Below are 18,981 nucleotides of genomic sequence, written 5' to 3' on the forward strand. Positions count from 1 at the left end.
TCAACTGATCCATGAGGAGAATCGGGCGTTTGCGGCTCATATAGTCTGATATAGTGAGAATATGGAGGGAAAAACAGCTCAAACAGAGCAAAAATATGCAATTTGGTGCAGAAATATGTGCAAAAGGAAAGATGAGATTCATGTAAATCAATCAGATATTTATAATAGTGTAGCAGACACTCACATAAAATGCATTGAAATATCAATATCTGCTGATAATGTCTTAGTAAGATGATTTTTTTTTATGATGAAAGCTCTGTAGTTTTAAAACATAATGCAATGCAATACAATGATGATTGAGAGATGAACAAATAAACCTTCCTCAAAAGCATTATGATCATATTTGATACTCATGATTTCTTTAAATAATTATGTATGATAATCAAGTAAACCGAAGCGTCAGTCTGAAATATTACTAACAATATTAAACAATACTCCTTGATATAAATCAGTGCAGATTTGACAGCAGAAACACACGAGCTGAAGGAGGACGATTGTACAATTACACTAAAAGACTTCTACTTGATAAAACAATCTAAAAGGCATGTGGTAGATTGTGTGCGACAGGTTTTTTCAGCAAAGTTTTGATCATATTAGAGGCATTAGAAATTTGCAGGCTTTATTTCCATTGCACAAAAAGGTTTTTATAGTGGAAAAAGGGGAATTTTCGGGAAACACTTTACAATGTTCATTAGTTAACATGAACTAAGAATGAACAATACTTCTTCCACATTTATTAATCTTAGTTAATATTAATTTCAACATTTACTAATACGTTTGTTAATGCACTGTGAACTAACATTAACAAAAATATCAACAGCTGTATTTTTATTAACTAACATTAACAAAGATGAATAAATACAGTAACAAATATATTAATTGTTAGTTAATACATAACTAAAGTTAACTAATGAAAGTGTCACCGAATACCGATTTTTCAAATATTCTCCACACCAGGAAAAAAGGATCTTTTAAGTGCTTTGCTACAAACCCCCCCACCCCCCCCACAACAACATTACGAGCTATTCCAACAGTCCCTGGTTTTAAAGCTCGATTGCTAGGCGTGAATCGCGTTGGTTTTCGGACCCTGGAAACGTCGGTCACTTGTCTACGTGCCTCAGAGCTCTCTGGCAGTGAAACGGTTAAGGAAGAAAAACGTGCCTTCGCCTTCGACTGTTTAAAGTCGTTCTCGACGAGGTGCACCAGGTGCGCCGCGTGGTTACAGCCTCAGTGTTTACTGCTGACTCCCTTCCGCAGGAGAGCAGCTTCACACCTTAGTTACTCCACAGCCCTACGCCCACACCTCCTCCGAACCATCAGATAAGACACAGACGGAGGGAAACACTCGCGTTCTCCTCCTCCAGCAGCTCCTGCAGCGTTTGCATGGTAGTAAAAGTGCAGTTGCACAAATACTCATAGGCATAACCACAGCACACCTCACCTTCACTCCACTCTCACTGAGACAGAGAAACCTCGCTGAGATCACCCAGCACAGGATGTAGGATGTATGTCAGCGGCATCTCACACACACACACACGCGTGTGCATGTGCGCTGATGAAAACAAACAGTTTAAAAGAAGTGCTAAATTCACCATTGCCGTCATGTAGCAACATGATTGTTGTAGAAGCGGGGGTTTCCCTAAAATCGTTCTCATCTTACAAGAGAGCTACTTTTGAGATTGTCATTATGCTCCTTTTTTCTTTTTCCTCGAGATCCAAGAAGACCTTGTTCTGGGTCCCACAAGCGGAGAGCTATTTTTAGCGGCGAAATGCTTTCCAGTTGGCTTCAGACGATCATAAGAGGGGGAAAAGCCGCACAGAAAACCACGCTCCATAAGGGAGCAGGCAGCAGATCTGGGATCTCCCTACTCTCACAGTGATCAGTTTGTGGCGACGGCCCGGCTGAAATGAACATCTATATTTCCATAACTGCAGCAGTCGCCAACATCCCCGCTCGTTGCGCTCAATATTCCTCAATCCTGTGAGCAGCACGTGTCCGACAGCTTCTGAGTGACGCTCCAGACGCGATGGTTTTCTGATGCCTTCACTATAAATGCTTGGTTTTATTATCAAAGATAATGCAGTGCAATACATTAGTGAGATTCAGTTCCTGAAAAGCATGATGATCATATTTGATACTCATGATTTTTCTAAAAAATTATGTCTGGATAATTAAGTAACCCGAAGCTGCGTCGGTCTGAAATATTACTAACAATATCAAAGTTATTCTTGCATTTATTTGATATAAATCAGTGCAGATTTGACAGCAGAAACACACGAGCTGAAGGAGGACGTTTGTACAATTGTACTAACTTGAGAAAAGAGTTAGGGGATGCACCGATATGGAAAGTTTGGCCGATAACGATAACCGATAATTCTTTATATTTGAAAGCCGATAACCGATATATTGGCCGATAAATCTAAAATCCAAGTTTGTATATAATTAGTGAGAGCCTGATTACAAAAACAAAAGTCTCACCATTAAAATCCATGCCCTGAACACACAATTATAATGTTCTCATTATAATGTTATGTAGCCGATATGACAGACGTGTGCTGCACATGTTGCATTTAACTGTATCATATTTCAAGCATTTCAATAACGTCATGTTGAGCAGTGCGCATCTGAAGAGTCTCAGTTGAAGGAAATAATACATTATTTATTACCTTTAATATATCGACCAAATTCTTTTACCAGGCCGATAACAATAAAATTAAAAATGAACATATATCGGCTGATACCGATATGGTGGCCGATATATCGTGCATCACTGGTTTTATTATCAAAGAAAATGCAATGCAATACAATCATGAGATTCAGTTCCTCAAAAGCCTGATGATCATATTTGATACTCATGATTTTTCTAAAAAATTATGCCTGGATAACCAAGTAAACTGAAGCTGCGTCCGTCTGAAATATTACTAACAATATCAAAGTTATTCTTATGTTTGCTAGATATAAATCAGAGCAGATTTGACCGCACAAACACACGAGCTGAAGGAGGACGATTGTACAATTACACTAAAAGACTATTACTTGATAAAAGAGTTAGGGATGCACCGATATGAAAAGTTTGGCCGATAACGATAACCGATAATTCTTTATATTTTAAAAGCCGATAACCGATATATTGGCCGATAAATCTAAATCCAAATATTTATATAATTTTTGAGAGCCTGGTTACAAAAACAAAAGTCTCACTATATCCCATGCAGAAAATTAGAATTATGTTCTCATTATAATGTTATGTAGCCGATATGACAGACTTGCGCTGCACATGTTGCACTACTTTACTGTATTTTCCTTTTTTGAAGTGATTCCAATCATATTTCAAGCAATTCAAAACCATCATGTTGAACAGTGCACATCTGAAGTGTCTCAGCTGAAGGAAATAATACATTATCAGCTTTAACATATGGCCAAATTTTCTTATTGGGCCAATAATGATAACATTAAAAATATCGATTTGGTCCCTAAAAAGAGTCTAAACGATCAATCAGACAACAGATTGATTGAGGACAACAGGTATTTCAGCTGAAGTTAGTGCACATTATGAACTTCAAATACAAGCTTTAAAGACGATGATTAACTTAAACAACAATGTAGATAAATCTGAGATTGGGACGATGTGGCCATGTGTTTCTCGGTATTTCACAGATCAGGACACACTAGAGAGAGCTAGTGTGATAGAGATTATCATCGTGGAGGAAGTAGGTTAGTCAGCTTTACCCTTCTCTTTAACCTCTGTCCCAAAACACACACAGTAAACAACAGGTGATGATGACAACAGCAAGTGATTTGAGTACCAAGAAACCACACGAACAGCCTTTCATGATAAACGTAACAGTGGCTCTTGGTCAATATAATGCCAATATACAAATGATGCAACAAAGAGACATGCGATAAAAAAACCTGTAAAAAAAGTAGTCTGTTTATTATTTTGTTGTTTCGTTGACCTGATACTCCAGTTTTTGTTCAAAACAAACTATTGTACGTTGCACAATGTTATGCAAGTTCCCAGCATGCACTGCAGCTTGAAATGATGTGGTAACTATGGTAAATATGGCTTCATTTATGCTGCTGCCGTCACTGTTAGTTGGCTGATTAAGGGTTCAGAGATCATATCTTCACTGAATTAACATCTGTTGATCATCAGCGTGTGTTTAGGAATATGTGCGTCTGTTGGATTTAATATATTTGTCCATGTTTGCCTCAGATAATCATGTAGTTGGCTTTGAAAATCAAACAGACAGGTAAAAGAAATAGGTTTGAAATGTTACACAACATGGAATAATTTGTATTTATTTAATAGATTACATGTTACTCATTAGATTAACAAAAGTATTGTCAGTTGTTAGTTGAGTTAACTTAAATCCGGTTTCCTTGTTTTGTTTTTAAGTTTGGGCAACTTTTTGTCAGTGTGAAATCAAGTGAACCACACAATATTTACAAACTGCAGATCTACGAACAGACTTAAGACAAACAGTCCCTCCAGTTTTTCGCGATCGCTGAATACAACGCAAAATCAACAAAATGTCGCATTTTTTTGCGATCCTGCATAATTCCTAATTTAACCGCAAAATAATCACAATAATGAAAAAGACCTCACAAAACATTAAATTATAATCACCCAATTGAAATATCTCTAGTTTAATTACAGTTTCAATGCATTTTTACGTGGATACAGATGTTGCGGGAAAAGGGGAAACTCCTTTTCCTCGATTTACTGAAGCCTATAATGTAAAACGCATTTTGCCGCTGCACATCCAATGGCGCGGGCGCGGCCTTAGCCTATATTATTCTTTTACTGTCTATGATATTAGTCCCCGAAAAACTCCATTTTAGCAGGTTTAACGACTGAAGCGACAACTTGCCAGGTTACTATAGTGCGGCCGGCTACGCAATACTCGTTCCCTACTCTCAGGGAACCGAGGTTACGATAGTAACCGAGTATTTCCCTTTCGAACGGTCACTTTGTATTGCGCTGCTATACGCAGTGGGGACGCCATGCAAAACGCCAAGCAACTGGTTGCCTTCTGCAGCTCAGGACCCCTCAACTCAGGATTTACACACAAATCTACAGTATAGATTACTACACCTGCTGTTAATATTTACATAGGTCAGGTAGAAAAATTGTCCATAGGATGTTTTAAAGGTTAATTTGATTAGACCAAAATAAACAAGCTTTATGCATTTTGTTTGTGATTTGTGTCATGTATGACTATTGTGCATCTGACATAATACTATTATGGTAAATGTGATGTCCTAATTATAAAATATAAAAATCTCAATTTTTTTCCACAAATTTCAGGAAATTACCACCACAAAATCAGTCATTTTGATCGCAAAAATCACAAAAAAAAAATCGTGAAATCCAGGATGGACTGGACAACGACACACAAATTACATGATCAGTTTGAGATCAATCATCTTAGAGCGACAGTTCACCCAGAAACCTATGTGACACACTTTCTTCAGCTGAATATAGAAGAACATATGGTAACACTTTCAATGAAGTCCATGCTTATAAATAAGTATAAATGGGGCTATAATTCATTATAAGTAAGTATTACTATTTTATAAATATATTCATAATGACTCAGAACATCGTGTTCATAATCCATCATACACTAAGTATAAATGGATCTATAATTCATTATAAGCATGGTCTTTATTGAAAGTGTTGCCGAACATATTTTAAAGGTCCAAAAAAAAAAAGTTTTGGAACGGGGAGCGAATAACCATATGTTCATCATTACCAAAACTGCAATATTTACACTTCTACATCCACACACACACATTCGTTTACTCGAGTCTTTAATCTCGCACGCTCACGATCAACAAACACGAGACGTCACGTTTCACATCTGTGATGTAACAGAGTCGTTCATGACATCACAGAGCTGTTGATCTCGGTCTGTTCCCCTCGTAAACGCACAGCCGGAGCAGAAGAGCGGGATCTGGGAGTTGCGGGACACGCTGAGTTTGTCCCACAGGAGTGTGTGCTCTTCCACCGGGGTCAGCCAACGCCCCCAGCACCCGAATTAGTGCCGGGCCAGACCTACTGGAGCCTCAGCAGCCACAGGGGCGGCACACATGTGTGTGTGATCACACTCGCATCTGATACACATCTACCAGCAGCACTGCCACAGCTGGGTACAGCACACACACACACACACACACACACACACACACTCACTCTCACAAACCCAACCCCTAAACCTACCATCACAAACACACACACACTATCCTGACCCCTAAACCTACCATCACACACACACACACACACACACACTCTAACACTAACCCGACCTCTAAACCTACCCATCACACACACACACACACTCACACTAACCCGACCCCTAAACCAACCCATCACACACACTCACACACACTCACACTAACCCGACCCCTAAACCTACCCATCACACACACACACACACACACACACACACACACACACACACACACACACACACACACACACACACACACACACTCACAGTAACCCAACCCCCAAACCTACCCATTACACACACACACACACTATCCTGACCCCTAAACCTACCCATCACACACACACACACACTCACACTAACCCGACCCCTAAACCTACCCATCACACACACACACACACTCACACTAACCCGACCCCTAAACCTACCCATCACACACACACACACACACACACACACACACACACTAACCCGACCCCCAAACCTACCCATCACACACACACACACTCACACTAACCCGACCCCTAAACCTACCCATCACACACACACACTCACACTAACCCGACCCCTAAACCTACCCATCACACACACTCACACTAACCAGACTCCTAAACCTACCCATCACACACACACACACACACACTAACCCGACCCCCAAACCTACCCATCACACACACACACACTCACACTAACCCGACCCCCAAACCTACCCATCACACACACACACTCACACTAACCCGACCCCTAAACCTACCCATCACACACACTCACACTAACCAGACTCCTAAACCTACCCATCACACACACACACACAGACATTAACCCGAACCCCAAACCTACCCATCACACACACACACACACACACACACTAACCCGATCCCTAAACCTACCCATCACACACACACCCACACGCACACACACACACACACACACACACACACACACAAGTCCCCATGAGTGTGTGTGTGCATTCAGGTTGAAGTCCCCACTGGGATAGAAAAACATGTACACTCACGCACTCACACACTCACTGCCGTCCCACAGATCAGTGGGAATCAACGATTTAACATGATGGAAAACTGAGCAATTCACAAATGACTGGACGGATCAAACTCCTCTAGGACACATCAACAGACTCAGAGCCGGACTCAAACCTCGTCCTAATTAACCATGTTCGTTCGCCACTGCAAGCGGTAAAATGGGATGAATATTACAACATAGAAGTATGTTTACAATAATTAATATTCAGTGATGTTATGGGCTGGGTAATGACACTAGCTTTGCAACATCAACACTAGTATTGAGCTGACTTGAGCTGAATAACTATCGTCTTCTTTAGAGCTGCTTTATAGTTCAGTGATAATTGTTTTCGTTAGTGAAGAACTTGAACACTGGCATTTGCCTGTTTATAACTGTGAAACAGCTTGTATAAGTCTATAGAAACTTGATGTACAGTAAGAAGAGATCATTTTGTGCTAGAACAACTAAATTAGCTGAAGTTTATTTCCTTTAACACATTGGCTGGGGCATCATCAACATCCTACACACATGCTAATCTTATAATTACAAGTTAAAGTGAATGCACATTATTCTTAAAGAGGCCCTATTATCACAAAGGCTCTCCTAGAACAGGTTTTCCTGCTTGAATGTTGATTATTTTCCTCATATTCTCCATTGTTGCGGCTCCTCTCTTCCCAACGCTCTGTTTACTTCCTGTCTCTATGAAGCCCCTCCTTCTGAAAAGCACACTGTGCTCTGATTGGCCGGCTGGAGCAGTGTGTTGTGATTGGTCGAGCGCTTCGAATGTGTTTGGGAAATGCCCCGCCCCTTACCTTAACCGCCAGTTTAACACACTACTAACTAACTCAACCAGGCCCCGCCCCTTTATTCTGCGCATTAATTATTATGATGAGGAATATTGAGATGTGTTCGTTCCCGGAAGAAACTCAAGACTACAATGGAGGCGTTTCAGGAGTTCAGGAATACTGACACTGATATAGAGAAGAACTGGAGCTTTTTCATGCTCAAACAGCAACAATACACAATACTTTGATACTTTTGAGAATCAGTCTCAGCTTTCAAATTCTGTCAATTTTATACTTAATTTCACTCAATAAATGTGTGTTTATGTCTCTTTAATGTGTGCCAGATCTCAGTTCATCTCTTCCTCTACTAGTTACAGAAGCAAATAAACATCAGTGAACATCAGAAGGAATGTTGAAAGATACAGAACAACTTACATCTCATGTAATCGATCAATCAGTGTTTCAACCACTGAAAAACCAGTCAATAAAACAGCTTGCAGGGCTCCAGACTAACTTTTTTTTATTAGGAGCGCTGTAGCCCCTGACTTAAAATTTTAGGAGCGCAAGCAGAAAATTTAGGGGCACACCTTAAATCACCATGCAATGCAGTTATTCACATTTTCCCCCAAAATAACTGTATTACTGACAAATGCTTTGATAACAAATAGCCTTAACGTACAGAAATTACAATGTGCAGTTTTATTTTAAGTTCACAGGGCTCCAGACTAACATTTGAGGGCAGCGGCACTAAGTTCTACAGAAAGTATTTGGTAGCACTGTGGGATGACAAAGCACTGAGCTTAATTTGAGGTGTATAGATAAAGTTAACTTTAATTATCATCATTCATAATGTCTTAATATTAATTCAAAAGCAAAATGAGTGACACAATAGATATTAGGGAGTGAAAATAGCCAGTAAGCGTCCTCTGCAGCTATGTTTACAATAGTAATTTAATCTTTATCTTTTTTTTTTTTAAATAAGTGTGAGTTTTCCTACTTCTTGAAACTTTTAGTTTTATAAATAGGTACAATCTTTAAAGGAAGAACAAAAAATGTTTTGGTCAACACATTAAAAAATAACATTTAAATATGATAATATAGTTTTGAAGTGCTGGAAAAATATGTGTAGGCTACTGTTATAACCACAGTATACCATAGTTACAGTTAGTGTTACTACATTAAATCCAAGGTGAATGTTGCTGATCTGTGGACCTAAAGCCTTATATATAACTTGTTCGCTCATTGCACATGTTTCTCCTGGTTTCCACGTCAGCGCTGTTTGATCTGATATGGTTTATAACAGAGAATTCTGCGTCAAATCTGAATGTTTCTCACTGGATCTCGCAGCAATGTTATTAATTCTGTCGCGAACTCAATGGATTTCTTCACTGGATCTCCATGATGTACAGTAACTGTTTCGCGTGATCGCGATCGGCCCGCGACTGGCGAGAGGAGCTCTGCGCTGTCTATTATTGGTTCGAACTATTAAACGGTCTGTGAAGCAGAATGAGTGATGAGTAGCGCAGTTTTTTTTTTCACTTTCATTTTGTTTTTATTTATTAACATGTCACGGCACACTCTATGCTTGAGGCTGAGATTGAGTGTTTAAACTGCGAAGTGCCTGCACTGTCTGCAAACTTCGTTTTCCCCGCAGTTCTGGGATAGCGACTGCAACATTCGCAGCTCATGGAGTGCATCTCCTTACAGTACCTCAACCAGCTGAATTCTCGTAGCCAGTCTTCCCGAAAATAGTGGGTTCAGGCCTTTATCACCTTACAAACCTCTGACTCTGAATCATCATCATCCGACTGTGTCTGTCCGTGACATTGATATTTGTCTCCGTCTCCTTCCCACGGACGTTTACGCGCGCTCGATTATCTCTAGGACCCTCCCCCTCCACACATTAGCCAGTTACAGTGGCCATTCCCTTTTCTTCTCACACTCATTGGCCTGCCCCACATTCGCGCCCCTTCCACGTTTAACGTGAAAAAATAAAAAAATAAAATACTGGTCGCACATGTGCGACTGGGTGTAAAATTCAGTCGCACACTCTCAAATTTTGGTCGCAAAATGCGACCATTTGGTCGCAGTCTGGAGCCCTGGCTTGTGAACAATAATGTCACACAATGTCACATTTACCTCAGAAAAGCCATTCAACGTCCATAAACTAAGGTGACCAGACGTTCCCCTTTTATAGCAAAACAACCCACAAACCCACATTACAAAAAGGCCCGCCCAACATACAGCAGCAGTCGTGTGGTGGTTATTTTCACCAACAGATGGCGCTGCGAGCTACGCTGACTCTACTGGACGCGCGCCGCTAATTCTTGAAGAACGTAACCTGGACGAGCGCAGAACACCATATTATCGTATATTATTACACGGCTCTGTGGAATACTTGATTCTGATTGGTCACTCGCTCCATCCAGCGGTATATTATTGCCAGATAACAACCTCTGAGAACAGAAACACAGGCTCATCCGGGTCACTGAAGTCATCAGCGCTATACGCTCGCTAGGAACGGGTTTTCTTTGTGGAAGTTTTGTGTTTGATAAGCTGATAACATATTAAAACTCAGTCAAATCAATATTTTGTGACCAGTTATTTAATTATGTCATCCAGTATCGTGGACTCGCTCTCTCGTTTCATACAAACGCAGTGGCGGCCATTTTGCGACTATTGTTTTGTACACTGTTGGATTATAAGATACAAACAGGTACGGTTTTAAAACAGTTTAATCTGAAATCAATATCTCTAATCCTCATAATAATTTATGTGGCGAAATGCTGTGTAATAAGTGTATGACTGTATACCGTATCTCTTAAATGTCCGTCTAGTTTGAACTTGTTGCTGAAACCGCAGAAGCTTTACGTTTAAAGACCTAATAAAATATTTAGACTCAGATCAATATTTTGTGTCTAATTATTTACTTATGTGGCAAGTATCTGTGTAATAAGTGTGATAATGTAGATCCAGCCGGTTGTTATCTCAGAATAAACCCCTTCAGGCTGATGAAGACCTGATCCTGATCACCCCGTCAGGGTTTATTCTGAGATAACAACCGGCTGGATCTACATTACTTATCAAAAGAAACAGCGTTTTTGCTTTCAAGGTAGTAACATGCTAACTATTCATGTTAAATTACAGTAATAATGTTGGTATGTGCTTTATAACAGGGCCTCAACAGGATTTTAAAAGTCCAAAAAAATTCTGTAGTCACAACGCAGATATTTCCACAGATCTTAACAATATACTATAATATATAACATTGTAAACTAAACAATTACACTTGCACCAAATACATTTGCAGAATACACATACTTTCTGCTTACAATAAGCCTAAAATGCAAATCAACAAGCCCAAATAAGGATAGTAAGAGTCCTTAAAGCACAAACGTAACAAAACATAAAAAAAGTTTGAATTTCTGTATTCAGAAACAGCTTGTGAAAAATGAAAATATTAACTAAAAATATAAAATATTTGTGTATAAATCATATTTATGTTGTTTTATTTTTGTAATGTGTTTTTGTAAAGTTATAATTTTGATATATTATTGTTTTGAACTGCTTGCTATATACTATTCATTTTGCTAAATAATAATCAAACTAAATCATAATAATTATTAATGTTTTTAATAATATAGGGAACCCACAACAATTAAAAAACAAAAAATGTATGTATTGAATATTGATATATCATATGTATTGTCCTCATTTTTTAATTAATAAATAATAACAACTGAGCTTTGAGTGATATTTTGACCACTCAAATAGGGAAAGTCCCCGGTTTCAATTTCAGAAATCTGCTCACTTTACCATAAACTCCATAGTCAACTATTTAAAAGAAAAGAACACTAGAAAGGATAAATTAATATATGCACTATATATTAAGTTAACCTGTTAACCTTCATTATTTAATGTATGTTTGCATACATCTGTCATGAAAAGTTATGACAGCCACTGAAATATATTCTATGTTTCAACAACAAATTGAACTAGAAACCTTTTTATCACCGTGTGCGATTTAAAACTCAATTTTAGTGTTGATTACTATATCTAAAAGTAAACAGCAATTGAGTTTGGACTAATTTGTTGCTAATCTTAACCTTTATCATCAATCTACCAACTGACAGAGTTCCCCATACTCTATGGTTTACAAAACTAGATTGTATTCTGAAGAAAAACATCCAAGTGACTATATATATTTCCAACTGAGATCAGAATCGAATCAAGAGCTTGCGAGTCGTGGTAAAAAACTGTGCAGTACGCATTTGTTCATGACATCCCTGCAATGATTGCCATCTCTTTCAGTGACTTTCCTACAGGACGTCTGGAGAACGGGTCGGGGGAGAACGACTCCACACACACACCTGGGTGAGAACGAGCCGGCTCACCTCTCACACTCATCTACAAGACAAAACACCCGTTCGCATCACACATGCGTCACTGCCTGGGTCTCGACTGACTGACTGCCAGAAACTAATAGGTTGCCTTGAGGTGGGGGATTTTCTTTCACTTTTAGTGTGGGCTGATTCATTAAGAGAGAGTCCTGACGTACAGTAGCACAAACACTGATATGAAACAGCATCAGTCTGGATCTCAAACTGGTAAACTCAGAAAGAAATCTCCAGACTGTGAGATATATGAAGTGGGAGTCTTCAAATAAATCCTGCTTTGCTTACGGTTCAAATGGACTCATTATTCCTGCACTTTATTAAAGGTGGCTGAAGTGTTGACACAGAAAATACGTTTCCTGACAAGACCATTGGTCGAATCAACACAGAGACACAATGTCCAACATCAAATCAACATGATTGCTTAAAATGATAACTATAAAAAATGTCATTCTGGATTCAGGCACAGAAACTGCGCTCGTTAAAATGACAAATGACTTAGTTTAGCTTCTGACCAACACTGTATCTTCTCAATACTAGTTTTAGTGCTGTGTTCGACACTATAGATAATAAAATACTCTCAGACCAACTACAAAATTACACTGGTATTCAGGGACAAGCATTAAGCCTATCAGACTGTTATCATTTTGTCTTTTTAAACAGGGAAAATAAAATCGAAGAAAACGTCACTAAATTATGGAGTGCCACAAGGGTCTGTTTTAGGCCCTTTGCTATTTAATATATATGCTGATGCTTGGTGATATAAGAAAGCATGGAATTAGTAACCACTGTTATGACAATTATACTAAGCTATATATCGGTCTGAAGCTCAAACAAAACCTCTCAGTGTGATAAACTCAGACTCTGGGTGAGATATGAAGACGTATGAGTCTTCAAATAAATGCTTTTGACTCATTTGGACTAATTTTTCTGCACTTTATTAAAAGGTGGTGAAGAGTGTGGTCACTGAATGCAAGCACAGAAAATACATTTCCTGACAAGACAATTGGTTGAATACAAAAAAAAATCAAAGATAACGTCAGTATTTTAGGCCTTCTGCTATTTGGCCGCTTGGTAATATTACAAGAAAACATGGGGTTAGTGTCCACTCTTTTGTCGATGATACCAAGTTATACATAAGTTTGGAGCTCAAACAAAACCTCTCAATGTGATAAATTCAGACTCTGGGTGATATGAAGACGTATGAGTCTTCAAATAAATCCTTTTGACTAATTTTTTTGTCGTCACCGAATGGAAGCACAGGACGAGTGAGTCTGTATCTCAATACTAGTTTTAGTGCTGCGTTCGACACTATAGATCATAAAATACTGTTAGATTGACTACAAAATTGCACTGGTATTCAGGGACAAGCATTAAGCCTATCAGATTGCTACCATTTTGTCATTTTAAACGGGGAAAATCAAATCAAAGATAACGTCAGTAAATTTTGGAGTGCCACAAGGGTCTGTTTTAGGCCCTCTGCTACTTTTAATATATATATGCTTTATTTTATTATTTTATTTATATTCTGTTATTTACTTGTTATCAATGTAAAGCTACTTTGAAACAGACTTGCTGCCGCTTGCTAATATTATAAGAAAACATGGGATTAGTTTCCACTGTTATGTCGATGATACTACGTTATAAATAAGTTTGGAGCTCAAACAAAACCTCTCAGTGTGATAAACTCAGACTTTGGGTGATAAGACGTATGAGTCTTCAAATAATTCCTTTTGACTCATTTGGACTAATTTTTAAAAGCAAAGAAAATACATTTCCAGACAAGACAATAGATCGAATCAACACAGAGACACAATGTCCTCGTTTCACAGGGAAATCGAGCACTGAAACCCTGTCCAGTCGCTGAAGCTACTACATCATCTGCCTCACACCTTGATAAAAGTCCTCTTCATCTGAGAAGAATTTGCTCGACAGCCCTGACTTCAGGCGCTTGACATGTTTGAGCACGGCTCCGAGACGACTTAAACACCTGTCCTCTCTCTCTCTCTCTCTCTCTCTCTCTCTTTCTCTCGCGAGCGGTGGAACAGACACGACCACACCAATAATTACAGCTATAAACACCTGAGGGGATCCGACAGGTTTTGATAGTTTCCCAAATATTTCCGGCTCCATAAATAACTCTGCAGATTCGTCCGCAGGCGCTCGCTTCAAAGACCAAGGCCAAGTGGGGTCTCTTATCAATATTTGTATTTTAATACGAAGTTGGCGTGATTTAGCCTCCGGCTGAAGGAGATCTGAGCTTTGAGCTTCACGCACGCTTGCGACACGCGGTCATTGTGCCTTGAGTTTTCAGACCTACAACTTGCAAGCTTTCCAATGGCACATTGTGTCCGTATTGAAGTGGCAGAATGGGTTAAAGAGCTTTTTTCTTAAAGAGGGTGTAATCCAGTGTCTGTTACTTATCGCCGTCAGTCAGAGCTGCTCTGGATGGATTATGACACAAAGCCAGTGTTCGTCTATTGTTCACTCCAAGAACAAGCCCTGAGCTTCGACTTCAATCAATCGCCAACACTTAAGAGTTTAATTGTCAACTCAACAAGGGATGCCCGACGGTCGTGTAAAATCAGCAGCTTAGCTGTGCATTGTGGGGAAAGAGCTTGAATCAAGAACACAAACATCATTTATAATCTTCACTTTTTTGGCACTAAGAAAAATCCTCCAATTTGGAAGACCTTACAGTTTGCTTTACAGAGGAAAATCACTTGAATTCGGAAGGGACTGATGAAAAGAGCGTTAAGCAAATAATAAAAAAAGCACTAGTTATGGCATAAACACTAATCATAACAACGTTTCCCGTATATGACGTCCCTGAACATTCATATCGACTCACTGAACAGCATTAAAAGTTGAGAAAAACCTGGAAGACACTTCAAAAATGTAATTTCACAGCTATACGGGACTTTCACAAAGCCACCATATCATCATCATTATCATTCCTACATATGCTTTCATAAAGACACAGTAGGGTTTTTGTGTGTGCATGTTGGTAAATCTGTGAACTTTCCACTTGAAAAAAAGCGCAAGATCCAGAACTGATCAAGAGCTGGTGTAATTACAGGCTTATAACTACACTTCAGGTGCGTTTCATAAGAAACCTTTTCAAGAGCTACAATCTGGATTCAGTTACTGTACACGTGTTTTTCCTCATAAATGCACTATATGCACACAATCATGGCGAAAGACTTCAGACGAACGACAAGTAAGATAATGATTTCATGCTACATCAAAGTAATAAGAACGATTATACGCAAGTATACGTTAATTTGCGGTCGACGGCATCAAGGTTCGCACACATGCACACAAACATAATTAGATATGCATCAATGACTTGAAGAACCACGTCCCAATAATACAATGACAATCAACACAAACGTGTGCATCATGACACACAAACTTCACGAGAAGCGCATGCATTGCTGTAATGTCTACTGATCTTAAAGGGACATCTTACCCAAAGAATGATAGATATATAAACCTGTATGAGATATTTTGGGCACCATTGACTTCCATAGTATGAAAGAAAACACTATGGAAGTCAATGGTACCCCACAATTGTTTGGTTACCCATAATCTTCAAAATATCTTCCTTTGTGTTCAACAGAAGAAACTCATACAGGTTTGAAACAACCCGAGGTTGAGTAAGTGATACTTTTTTTGGGTGTACTGTCCCTTTAAGATCAAACACAATTAGATATTCATCAAGAACCACGTCTCAATAATACAAGGACAAACCACACAAACGTGTGCATCATGACACCAAAACTTCACATGCATTGCTGTAAGTTTGAGCAGATCTAAAGCAATGTGAACGTTTACTGAGCTTAAAGGGACAGTTCACTCAAAAAAAAAAGTAATAATTTATTCACCCTATATTTTGGACACCATTGACCTCCACAGTATGAAAGGATATACTATGGAAGTCAACAATTGTTTGATTACCCATATTCTTCAAAATATCTTCCTTTGTGTTCAACAGAAGAAACTCACACAGGTTTGAAACAGCCCGAGGGTGAGTAAATGATTCATTTTTGTGTGCGTACTGTCCCTTTAAGATTCGCATCAAAGGAATGGATGGAGTGGGATTCTCTTCTTCTAGTGTAATTACAGGCCTGTCTTCAGCTGTTCCCACACACACACCTGGACTCTAATGATCGAATCCTAATGGAGGAACTTACGGCTGGAGAGACGGGTCCGTTCGGGAGGTACGGCTCGGGAAGCATCAGGAACGGGTATCCAGAGTACGACGCCTTGTACATTCCACCATCGTGATGTTTGGGCACTGGAGAAAACGAGAGCGAGAAGAACAATAAACTTGTTGAACTTGTGAAAACTTGGTCTTTATGACCTCCAGAAACCCTCTCGTGTTGTACACGTATTTATAGCCGCTCTTGTAAAATATATAACGATGATCAATCACAGGTTCTCTTCAAAGCGGTTTCGGTTCTAAAACACAAATAACGGAAATAGATCAAACATGTTTGCGATAGACAAAACAAAAAAAACTAAAAAAATGAGTCAACGGCGTATTTACTGATGCGGATTTCAGGTTTTCCCCGAGAAAAGTCCATCCGTTGCGAATCAGACCTAGATGAAAGTTTTTAATTTTCCCAATTAAAGACGCTTTAAATCAAGATGAATGTTAAATGAAAACTATTTTTTACTTTAAGCATTGTTTTTCCAAACAAGAAACGTCGTCTGATTCAGCGCATTTCCGGAGACAATTTTGTCTCTAAAAGCCACACGCACAGATTTGTGTAAATAAGGTCATACACACACACACACACACACACACACACACACACACACACAGATTTGTGTAAATAAGGTCATACACACACACACACACACACACACACACACACACACACACACAGATTTGTGTAAATAAGGTCATACACACACACACACACACACACACAGACAGACAGATTTATGTAAATAAGGTCATAAACACACACACACACACACACACACACACACACACACAAAAAAAAAAAGTTTGTGTGTGTGTTTGTGAGTGTGTGTATGTTTGAGTCTAAGTGTGAGAGTTTGATTGTGTGTTTGTGAATGTATGTGTGAGAGTGTACAGTGTGTGTCTAAGTGAGTGTGTGTGTGTGTGTGTATGTGCATGTGTATGTGAGAGAGTGAGTATGTGTTAGAGTGTGTGTGAGTCTAAGTGTGTGTATAGTGTGTGTAGTGTGTGAAGTCTCACCGTCGTCCAGATGTTCTCGTTTATCAGTGTAGATCCTCTGATCCTCCTGCTGTCCTCTTCTGATCACCTGCTCATTACAAACACACTTTATTTCACTCACACGAACATCATCCACAGCACACACGCACGCACACACACACACAGGCACACACACACTTACGGCAGGGTGCGTGTTGTTCTGGCTGATCTCGGACTCGTTGACCAGAGATGACTTGAGATCGGCCAGGTCTCTCTCCGTGAACGCGCTCTCGCGGATCTTCTCCTCGTGATCTCCTCCTTCATCTTTAAACGCGATCATCTCATCATTCGCCCCGAGATCATCTCCTCCTCCGCCGTTCAGCTGCGGCATACTGTACTCTACCAGACAACTTTACTAATCTACTTCTGAGTGTTGTTGTTGTCGTTGTTTTGCGCGCTCGGATGAGCGTTGGAGACCCGCGCGAGAGAGGAAAACTTCTGTGTGCTGTGACGAGCCGCGCGCGACTTGAAAGTAACAAACAGTCGCGCTTTAGAACAGCGAAGATCAAAGAGACCGACGCGTGATTGACAGCTGAAATGAGCCGAGTGGGGGGGCGCTCTTAAAGGGACACGGCACTTTTGAGTTTCAGGGCTTTTTTGATGAAGATCGTAAGAAACTATTATATACACGCGAATAAAATGCAAACAAAAAAATGGAAAGCATTTAAAAAGGGATGTAACTGATAAATATTTTAGAAACATGGGTTTCGCTTCACTGAAATATAAAGTGAGAATCAGCGCGTAATGAGAGAGTTGATTGAGGTAAAATGAGCCAGAATGAACCCATCATCAAAGAGTTTAGTGTGTTTTTAAGCGATCGAGCAATACACAGAATATACAGAAAGAGCTCCAGTTTTCCTTGAGAAGAATTTCTGGAAGTTAGAATTAGATTTTCTCTTTTTAATATGGTTTATTGGCATAACATATTTTTTGGATGTTTATATTGGCAAAGTATTAATTAAAGGTCAACACATATTGGGAGGGGGAGGGGGCATCACAACATTTTTATATAAATTATTTTATTATAAATTATAAATATAATTTTAGAAGAAATTTGTAGTCTAAAAATATCCTGAATGTATTGAAACAGCCTGTATATCAACACCCAATTACAACTAATTAAGTTATTCACAAAATAATGGCATACTAAATACACTGGCTGATCAGACTGAAAAGTATGGAGTTGTTTGTCAAACACAGAGCATCTCCTTGTTGTGCATGACTTATTTTTAGTTTGGACTCTTTTTCAGTGTTGAGTTTTAATGGGAAATAATAATAATAATAATGATGGCTT

At 39.2% G+C, this 18,981-nt stretch overlaps 1 protein-coding gene across 15 annotated transcripts in view; it reads right to left on the bottom strand.

The window, feature by feature from the left end:
• tcf7 (transcription factor 7) overlaps positions 1 to 18,210 on the bottom strand; it is a 79,354-nt gene extending 61,144 nt beyond the window's left edge. For 14 of the 15 annotated variants that reach the window (XM_081390406.1, XM_081390409.1, XM_081390402.1 and 11 more), the window contains exons 1-3: positions 17,830 to 18,194; positions 17,670 to 17,736; positions 16,633 to 16,736 (exon numbers count right to left, since the gene is read on the bottom strand). In XM_081390406.1, coding sequence (XP_081246532.1) covers positions 16,633 to 16,736; positions 17,670 to 17,736; positions 17,830 to 18,018 — 360 coding nt within the window. In that variant the 5' untranslated portion in view covers positions 18,019 to 18,194. Of the gene's footprint in view, positions 1 to 16,632; positions 16,737 to 17,669; positions 17,737 to 17,829 lie in introns of all 15 variants that reach the window. The other variant, XM_081390414.1, reaches the window with a different exon arrangement.
• Positions 18,211 to 18,981: the final 771 nt, after the last annotated feature.

This window comes from Scardinius erythrophthalmus, assembly GCF_964197995.2.
Source record: "Scardinius erythrophthalmus genome assembly, chromosome: 17".
In the NCBI taxonomy this organism is placed as follows: domain Eukaryota; kingdom Metazoa; phylum Chordata; class Actinopteri; order Cypriniformes; family Leuciscidae; genus Scardinius; species Scardinius erythrophthalmus.